We start from the raw sequence: 9,512 nt of genomic DNA, 5'->3' as shown, positions 1-9,512 counted from the left end.
AAGCTCCCCTCGCCAATCAGTCAGCGATATTGAAGGTTTCAAGCCCCGGAATTCTCAATCTCTACAATGGAACCAGCAGCAGCATTGAAAGGAAATAAAGAAAAACAACTTGAATGTAGAATCTTTCTTAGATCGGAAGTTCAAGTTCTACAATGATTTAAATAGTAAAACATACCAACTACTTCCTCCTAATCAGCAGAAAAATAGGAAGATAAAAAGCAACCAATCTGATCCCTAATATATCTCTAACTATGTAACAACCATAGCTAGACTTATTCAACAAGAGATAAAAAACAAACTTTCTTAACAACTAGCCTTAATAATCTAACACTCCTCCTTAAGGTAGTTGTTGGTCACTCCCAGCTTCTTCCTCATATCTTCAAATTGATCACGTGAGAGTGCCTTTGTGAGAATATCAGCTAGTTGCTCTTCTACTGGACAATATATCATTTCAATCTCCTCTGCCTTGACTGCCTCTCGAATGGCATGAAACTTGACAGAAATGTGTTTGGTTCTTCCATGCTGAACTTGATTCATTGTGATAGCAATAGCTGACTTGTTATCCACATGCATCCTAGCAGGAGAATTTTGAACCATTCCAAGGTCTGCAAGCATCTTCCTTAGCCATAAAGCATGATTGCTAGCTGATGCAGTTGAGATATATTCTGCTTCAGCTGTAGATTGAGCTACAACATCTTGTCTTTTTTTGAGTTCCAAGAAAACACTCCATTTCCAAAAGAAAAAACATATCCTGAGGTGCTTTTGAAATCATCCACACTACCAGCCCAGTCACTGTCACAGAAGCCTTCCAACTCTGGGTTTTCAAGCCTTGTGTATGTAATACCAAGGCTAGCAGTGCCTTTAATATACCTTAGGACCCTTTTTGCTGCTGCAAGATGAGTTTTCCTTGGAGCATGCATAAATCTCGAGAGCAAACTAGCTGCAAACATTATCTCTGGCCTTGAGGCTGTTAAGTACAATAAAGAACCAACAATGCTCCTAAAAACTTTGGCATCAACAACCTCACTTTCATCCTCCTTAGATAGTTTAGCATTAACTACTAAGGGTGTAGGTACTTGCTTTGCTTCACTCACCTTGAACTTCTTCAATAGGTCCATGGCATACTTCTTTTGTGTTAAGAAGATGCCTTTTGATTCTTGATATACTTCCAAGCCTAGGAAATATTTCATCAGTCCCAAATCTGACATTTCAAATTCCTTGGCCATCATCAGCTTGAACTCTTTTGCAGCCCATACATCTCCTCCTGTAATCAACAAGTCATCTACATACAAAGACAGAATTAGTTGAACCTTGCCATCAACTATTTTGACATATAGTGTGGCTTCATTTTCACTCCTTTTGAATCCTTGTTGCATTAGAAAAGTATCTATTTTGCTGTACCAAGCACGTGGTGCTTGCTTCAATCCATAGAGTGCTTTATGCAATCTATAAACTTTATCCTCTTCTCCTGGAATACTAAAACCTTCTGGTTGATCTACATAAATGCATTCTTCCAGAACACCATTGAGGAACGCTGACTTTACATCCAAATGCCATATTTGCCAACCAAGTGCTGCTGCTAGTGCTATTAACATCCTGATAGTGTCATATCTTGCCACAGGAGCAAAAGTCTCATTAAAGTCTACTCCTGGCTGCTGAGAGTAGCCTTTAACCACCAATCTAGCTTTAAGTTTGTTCACAGAACCATCAGGATTTATTTTGGTTCTATAAACCCACTTAACTCCAATTACTTGTTTATCTATTGGCCTTTCTACGAGTTCCCAGGTACTGTTTTTATAGATCATCCTTAGCTCTTCCTTCATTGCTTCAATCCATGCTAACTCAGCAGCTGCTTCTTCATAGGTTGTTGGATCTTTGATAGAGAGGCTGCACCTTTGATACACATCTTGCAAGGATCTAGTGCCTCTAACAGGAGCAACATCAAATTCAGCAACTTCTGATGCAGGCAACTTAGATAGATTAGGAAAGTTCTCCTCCTGAACAACAGGATCATTCCTCCATTCTCATTCTGCTCCTTCATCAAATGTCAAATCCCTACAGACAAAAAACCTATTTGCAGTAGGGTTATAAATCCTATACCCCTTAACATTGGAGGCATAACCAAGAAATATACATTTCTCAGCCCTATAGTCCAACTTATCCCTCAGCTGCTCATGCACATGGGTGTAACAAATACAACCAAACACCCTCAAATGATGAACTGAAGGTTTGAAGCCAAACCAGACTTCGGATGGTGTCTTTTCTGCCAGAACCCTTGTTGGCAATAAATTAAGCAAGTAGACTGCTGTATTGGCAGCTTCAGTCCAAAACCTTTTTGGTAGATGCTTCTCAAACATTAAACACCTTGCCATTTCCATTACTGTCCTATTTTTCCTCTCACTGACCCCATTTTGTTGAGGAGACCTAGGAACAGTGAACTGTTGCAAAATTCCAGCTTGCTCACAGAAGCTCTTGAAGGGACTGGATGTAAATTCTCCTCCATTATCAGTCCTCAGTACCTTAATTTTGTACCTTGACTGATTTTCCACTAGTTGCTTAAACTTAACAAAAGAGCCGAACACTTCAGACTTCTTCTTTAAAAAATAAATCCAGCTGTATCTTGAGTAGTCATCTATGAACAGCAGGAAGTATTTGCTGCCACTAAGTGATTCAGTGGACATTGGTCCACATAAATCAGAGTGCACAAGCTGTAACTTCTGAGTAGGCCTCCAGCTTCTTTCCCCAAAAGGTAACCTTGTTTGCTTCCCAAATTCGCAAACAGCACAGATACCTGGGTTTGTTACAGTAATAGGGAAATCCTCAACTAGACAGTTTTCATGCATCCTTTTGAGTGTGCCATAACTGAAGTGTCCAAACCTTTTATGCCAAAGGTTAGACTGATTGATACTAGCAGCAAAAGACCTCAGTTTAGACTTCAACTCTATTGGAAAACACTTTTCTCTCATAGGTACTTCTAGAATCAAAAATCCACCAGCATCACTTACTAGGCATTTCTTATTCTCAAAATGCACAACATAATTTTGTTCAAGTAATTGTCCCAAACTAAGCAGATTTTGACAAATGTCCGGTACTAAAAGAACATCAGCAATAAACTTGGTACCTGAAGAGGTGTCTATTGCAACCAACCCTTTTCCTTTGGTTTTCAGAAAGCTTCCATCTCCGATCTTCACTTGGGTTGAATGTAACTCATCCAACTGAATGAAAAGCTTCTCATTTGGAGTCATATGTTGAGAACAAGCACTGTCAATGAGCCAAATATTTGACTCAAAGTCAGTACCACTTTTTGTGGCAGAGAACAATCTCTCCTCTTGACAATGATTTGCCTCAGTCACCTGAGCCTGCTGGTTGGCTTCTCCCTTTCTCTTACAGAATTTCTCACTATGTCCAGGCAGGTTACAAAGAGAACATTTGTATCCTGGCCTAAACCAGCAAAATGCTTCTGCATGAGTGTTTTTACTGCAATGAGAGCAGGGAGGATATTCCTTCTTTTGCTTGTAACTTTTCTTTTTTAACTTGCCCTTCTTCTCTCCATCTCCTTTCGTATACTCCTTCTGCTTCCCCTTGCTTTTAAAGCTAGAGAAAAATGCACCTTCCACCTGTTCTTCATGTCTAATAGCCCTCCTTTGTTCCAGTGCTTGGAGTGAACTCACCAACTCATCAAGTTTGAGCGTGGTTAAGTCCTTTGAGTCCTCCAAAGAGGAGATTTTAGATTCAAATCTCTCTGGAACACTCACAAGGACTTTTTCCACTATTCTTCTATCAGGGAGATCCTCTTGAAGCAACCTAATCTGATTGACCACCTTCATAAGTCGATCAACATAGTCCTTGATGCTTTCAGAGTCCTTCATCCTTAACAAATCGAAGTCTTTCCATAGATTGAGAAGCCTCATCCTCTTGTTTGCTTCACTACCCTGGAACATTTCTTTGAGCCTATCCCATGCCTCTTTTCCAGTTTGACAAGTTAAGATTCTAGCCAAAATTCCTTCTGAGACTGATGCATGAATAGCTGACAAGGCCTTATACGGCTTGACAGATTCTTCACTTTGTTGCCTCAGCTGGTTGATGGTGGGATTAGCCGGTAATGCTCTCTGCACATAGCCTTCCTCTACACAAGACCATAAATCCTGTGACTGCAAAAAGACTTTCATTTTGACAGCCCAAATTTGGTAGTTTTCACCATTGAAGAGCTGTGGTGATGGGACGATGAAGCTACTGTTGAATGATGACATTTAGGTTGGCTTTTGAGGGTTATTTTTCTGAGGTTGAAAAGGTAGGCAGATGGCAAGAAGAATGGAGATTTTTTTTTTTGTTGAAGTTTTCACAGACCCTTAAGATAAAAAAAGGGCTCTGATACCATGAAAGGAAATAAAGAAAAACAACTTGAATGTAGAATCTTTCTTAGATCGGAAGTTCAAGTTCTACAATGATTTAAATAGTAAAACATACCAACTACTTCCTCCTAATCAGCAGAAAAATAGGAAGATAAAAAGCAACCAATCTGATCCCTAATATATCTCTAACTATGTAACAACCATAGCTAGACTTATTCAACAAGAGATAAAAAACAAACTTTCTTAACAACTAGCCTTAATAATCTAACAAGCATCTGGTCTTCCAACACCTCTAGACATGTAAAGAACCCAATTGCCCAGCTTTTGGACTCTGGGAATCTGGTTGTTAAAGATGCAAATGATGATAATCCAGAGAATTTTCTGTGGCAGAGTTTTGATTATCCAACTGATACCCTTTTGCCAGGAATGAAGATTGGGAAGAACTTGGCAACTGGGAGAGACTGGTACTTATCATCCTGGAAAAGCAGTGATGATCCTGGTCAGGGCCTTTTCACATATTGGCTGGATATTCATGGATATCCCCAATTTTGGGGGAGTAATGGTTCGGTCTTTTGGTATAGGTCTGGACCCTGGAATGGCCTAAGGTTCAGTGGTGATCCCAGTTTGAAAAAGAACAGCATTTACAGATTCAATTTTGTTGTTGATAAGAGGGAGATTTACTACAGCTATGACCTACTTAACAGTTCTGTGATTTCAAGGTTTTTGATTAGGGAAAACGGTTTGGTGCAACGTTGGACTTGGGTGGATGGGAGAGGATGGGTGCTTTACCTCAGTGGACCGACAGATGCCTGCGATTACTACGCGGTTTGTGGGGCGTATGGCCGGTGTAATGTTAACCAATCTCCAATTTGTGGGTGTTTGGAGAGATTTGTGCCCAGGTTCCCAAATGAATGGGCCATGGGAGTTGCTTCAAATGGGTGTGTTAGAAGGACTCCTTTGGATTGCGCAAGTGGAGATGGATTCCTTGAGTATACCGGTGTTAAGCTGCCGGACACCCAGCATTCGTCGTTTAACGAAAGTATGAACCTTAAGGAATGCTACACAGTTTGCTTGAGGAATTGCTCTTGTATGGCTTATGCAACTCTGAACATTACTGGGGAGGGAAGTGGCTGCTTGCTTTGGTTCGAAGACCTGATTGACATCAGACAATTCACTGAAAATGGACAAATTATCTACATAAGGGTGGCTTCTTCTGAGCTAGGTATGAGTTTATCCATTTTGCTGCAATAATTTATGAAGTTACTGGAAAGGATAGCAAATTAATTTTCATTCTTTTCAGTCTGCCAGTAGGAATAGAAAGTTGTACCGTGAATAATTTGTATATGAATTTACCACTGGTATGTGGCAGTGCTCATTGAATGAGTTATCTCTTTCTGGAGGTTGATTCGTGAAGTTCATAGTTTAACAGAGATTGTAGCTCCTCAAGTTACCGATTGCTTGGCCACATCACAGTTGTTACGATTCTTAAGGCCTAGTATATTATCTCACTGGTTTCTTCTTGGCCATAATCCTATTTTGTCTTGCATCATAGCATTTTCTATGTAGCAAGTTGTTGTCATCATCAAAAACCTTAAATCCCATTAGGTGGTGTAGGCTACAAGAATTCTACCTTTTTAATCATCTTTTTTAATAGCTATATCTTTTATATGGTCATTACATCTTATATCATTTCTAAGAGTTTTCAACTTGTTTTCTATTCACTCACCTATCAGGTACATCCCCTGGTTCTCTTCTCACATGTGACATATCCAAATCATTTTAATCTTGTCTCTTATGCACCATTGTTTCTAATTATGTCTTTTCTTATACTGATATACATTGATCGTAACACTTCTATCTCAGTTCTACTCATATTTTGTACGTATTGATATTTAGTGGCCCAACATTATGAGTCAGATAACACAGATGGCTTTATAGTTGTGATATAGAAAAATCCCAGCACCTTACACGTGTTAGTTCTAAGAGAAGCTTTCTCACAAGGAATGATTTTAGATATCTGATTAGCATGCCTAACATGTAAAATATAGGTAGACAGAAGTTTGAGTTCAATGAAGTTTAATATTAAAAATGAGAGCTGAAATGAAGTTCAAGGCTCTGAAACCTATATGATCCGTAGCAAAAGCAATCTTTTAAAATTGCACTTTTCATGATTGGACTTTGAGATAACCTGAAGACTGAGTTGTCCCCACAGATGGATCTAAGAGGAAGAAAGGAAAGACAATTGGAATCAGCTTGGCATTATCAATGGGGACACTTACTCTAATCCTTTGCCTCATCTTCTATATTTGGAAAAGGAAGATGAAGCAGCAGCAAAAAAGAAATACTGGCAATTCAGGTAAGTTGTTTTGTCTGAACTCTGCATTTATGTGCATGGTAAAAAGAAAAAGATAAACGCAAATAACTGTTACTAGAACCTTCTAGTCAACAAGTTTTTCATTTATGGGTTCTATCTGCTGTTGTGCAGGAATAACGAGTGATATCTCTCGACGAGGTTACAGAGGCGAGAGCGAGAAGAAAGATTTAGAGCTTCCATTGTTTGACTTATTTACATTAACGAGTGCTACCGATAACTTCTCACTTAGCAATAAGCTTGGAGAGGGTGGATTTGGCAGTGTTTACAAGGTATCACAATAAACAAACTCAACTCAGTTTCATGGAAAGTTTAGTATATGCTCAATCCACATGGATAATATGCAACTGTGAGCAGGGAAAAAAGGAAATATAAAAAAACAAATCATTACTTTACTGTGGAATGTTTAAAAGAGTGGCCTTGATTGTACTCTATTGGAGTAAAGGGAAGAAGAATAATTGCAATCTTTTAACTTCGAAAGAGTTCATCTGTAAGTAATGGGAATCTTCAGGGTATCCTGGAAGAGGGACAAGAAATAGCTGTGAAGAGGCTTTCAAGTAGTTCCACACAAGGACTAGACGAATTCAAGAACGAAGTTATATGTATCGCCAAACTCCAGCACCGGAATCTTGTAAAGCTTCTGGGATGTTGCATTCAAGGCGAAGAGAAGATGCTAATCTATGAATACATGCCAAACAGAAGCCTCGATTCCTTTATTTTCGGTTCGTGACTTTCGGAACTGTAACAATATTTCTTCATGCCAGTCTTTCTATCACTAGAAATGGAAGTGTAGAAGCAGTTCCAATTTTAACAATACTAAAAATTCCTGGCATGGCTAACTTTGCCACAAATTTGTTCTGCAGACAAAAGCCGAAGTGCCATACTGGATTGGCCAAAGCGCTTCCACATTATAAATGGAATCGCCCGGGGGCTTCTTTATCTCCATCAGGATTCAAGATTGAGAATCATCCATAGGGACCTCAAAGCCAGCAACATTTTGTTGGACTCTTCCATGAACCCGAAAATATCTGATTTTGGCATGGCTAGGAGCTTTGGAGGAGACGAGACAGAAGCAAACACGAAAAGAGTGGTTGGAACTTAGTAAGACTCATCACAATAGCTCCAATTATATGAATCCAACATTTTCCCAGTCCTTGAGTTTGCTTGTTTGTTCAATGTCTTTGCTGCAGTGGCTACATGTCTCCAGAATATGCAGTTGATGGATTTTTCTCTGTGAAATCGGACGTATTCAGCTTCGGCGTGTTGGTGTTGGAGATTGTGAGTGGGAAGAGGAACAGGGGCTTTTTCCATGCAGATCACAGTCTCAACCTTCTTGGACATGTGAGAACTGAGGCTGCAAAAACTCAATTGGGAACCATGTTTAATCAACTAGAAACACTAATGTGTCTGTTGATTGTTTAGGCTTGGATGCTCTATAAAGAAGGCAGGTTTCTAGACCTGCTAGATGAAGCTGTGAGTAGGGATTCATGCTATTTATCCGAAGTGTTGAGATCGCTCCATGTTGGTCTGTTGTGCGTTCAGCAGCATCCAGAAGACAGGCCAACCATGGCATCAGTGGTTCTGATGCTGGGAAGTGGAGGACCTCTGCCTGATCCGAAGCAGCCTGGCTTCTTCACTGCAAGGAATTTGGCAGAAGCCGATTGCTCGTCAGGGAATCAAGCAAGTAGTTCAACCAATGATTTCACTATCACAGTTGTACAGCCAAGATAACAGGTTTGTATATGTGAATGTATTTGAATGTGATATGGACTCTGTTATGTGCTGCGGCCGTGCAGACCCTGTATTAGTGAACATCTTCTGTGTATACATTATTCTTTCTTACAAAGCATCATTTTTAGGTTCAATCATACATAGGAGGATCATACTTATAACTGGGCCCAATTATCATTATTATTCTTATGCAGAGTTAGCTTATCTATGAATCTTGATTATTTATTATATCATTGAAAAATCCTAAAACGGGAAATGAATAATTCTGTTGTATGACATGTTAGAAATTTAATTAATATTGCTTCATGGGATAGATTTTAATGTCCAAATTGAACCCAAAATTAGATCATGATCAACACTACCCCTTAATAGGACCATGGGCCCCACAAAAGGGTAGCAAGGCTGGGCTCATACAATCTGTTATTATAGTAATCTTAACACAATCTATTCATTAAGTCAATCATATGATAAGAATAATGAAAATTAAATGTTATTGATTAATCAAAATATTTCACATCACATTAAAAACTTCAATATTAGTAGGCCACTACATCTATACCAATCATCACTTAATTAATAAGTGATCAACATCATCATATCATATAGTCAATGCAATGCCTAAAACCCATAACGTTGTTTTTGTACTCTTAATTGTCCAAGTCTGCTTGCCTGTAAAATATTCGAAACTAAAGCCCAAATAAACATAAAGTAAAACTGGGGTAAGTCTCAACTGACCTAGTAAGGGATAAAAGGTATTATTATAATGAGAAAAAATAAAAATACACGTAAGAAATAAATAATAAAAATATCGTAACGGTAAGCATAACGAGATAAGAATAAGCAATCAAAAATGTAAGATACATAACATGCATAACGAGGGTGTGGAGCAAATAAGAACAACAATCAACGAATATATTATTTTTATTAATTCAATATCTCAATTAATATAATAATAGACTTCAATCTCATAACAATTAATACTCAAATGTGTTGGCCTATTTACTACGTTACTAATTAAGATAATATGCAGTGATCAACGGCTAACACTTATCGTTATT

The 9,512-nt window shown here is 38.7% G+C and overlaps 1 protein-coding gene across 1 annotated transcript; it reads left to right on the top strand.

Moving 5' to 3' along the window:
• Positions 1-4,243: 4,243 nt before the first annotated feature.
• On the top strand, positions 4,244-8,558 carry LOC127811172 (G-type lectin S-receptor-like serine/threonine-protein kinase At4g27290). Its single transcript, XM_052350878.1, has 8 exons — positions 4,244-4,291; positions 4,563-5,574; positions 6,565-6,708; positions 6,838-6,995; positions 7,235-7,445; positions 7,587-7,824; positions 7,914-8,064; positions 8,146-8,558. Exons 1-8 carry the CDS (start codon positions 4,244-4,246, stop codon positions 8,452-8,454), a joined length of 2,271 nt encoding a protein of 756 aa, XP_052206838.1. The 3' UTR covers positions 8,455-8,558.
• The last annotated feature ends 954 nt before the right edge of the window (positions 8,559-9,512 follow it).

Source organism: Diospyros lotus, chromosome 10 (assembly GCF_014633365.1).
Source record: "Diospyros lotus cultivar Yz01 chromosome 10, ASM1463336v1, whole genome shotgun sequence".
NCBI lineage: Eukaryota > Viridiplantae > Streptophyta > Magnoliopsida > Ericales > Ebenaceae > Diospyros > Diospyros lotus.
Note: the sequence above shows the minus strand (reverse complement) of the source record. Positions and strands in the feature narration are given on the sequence as shown.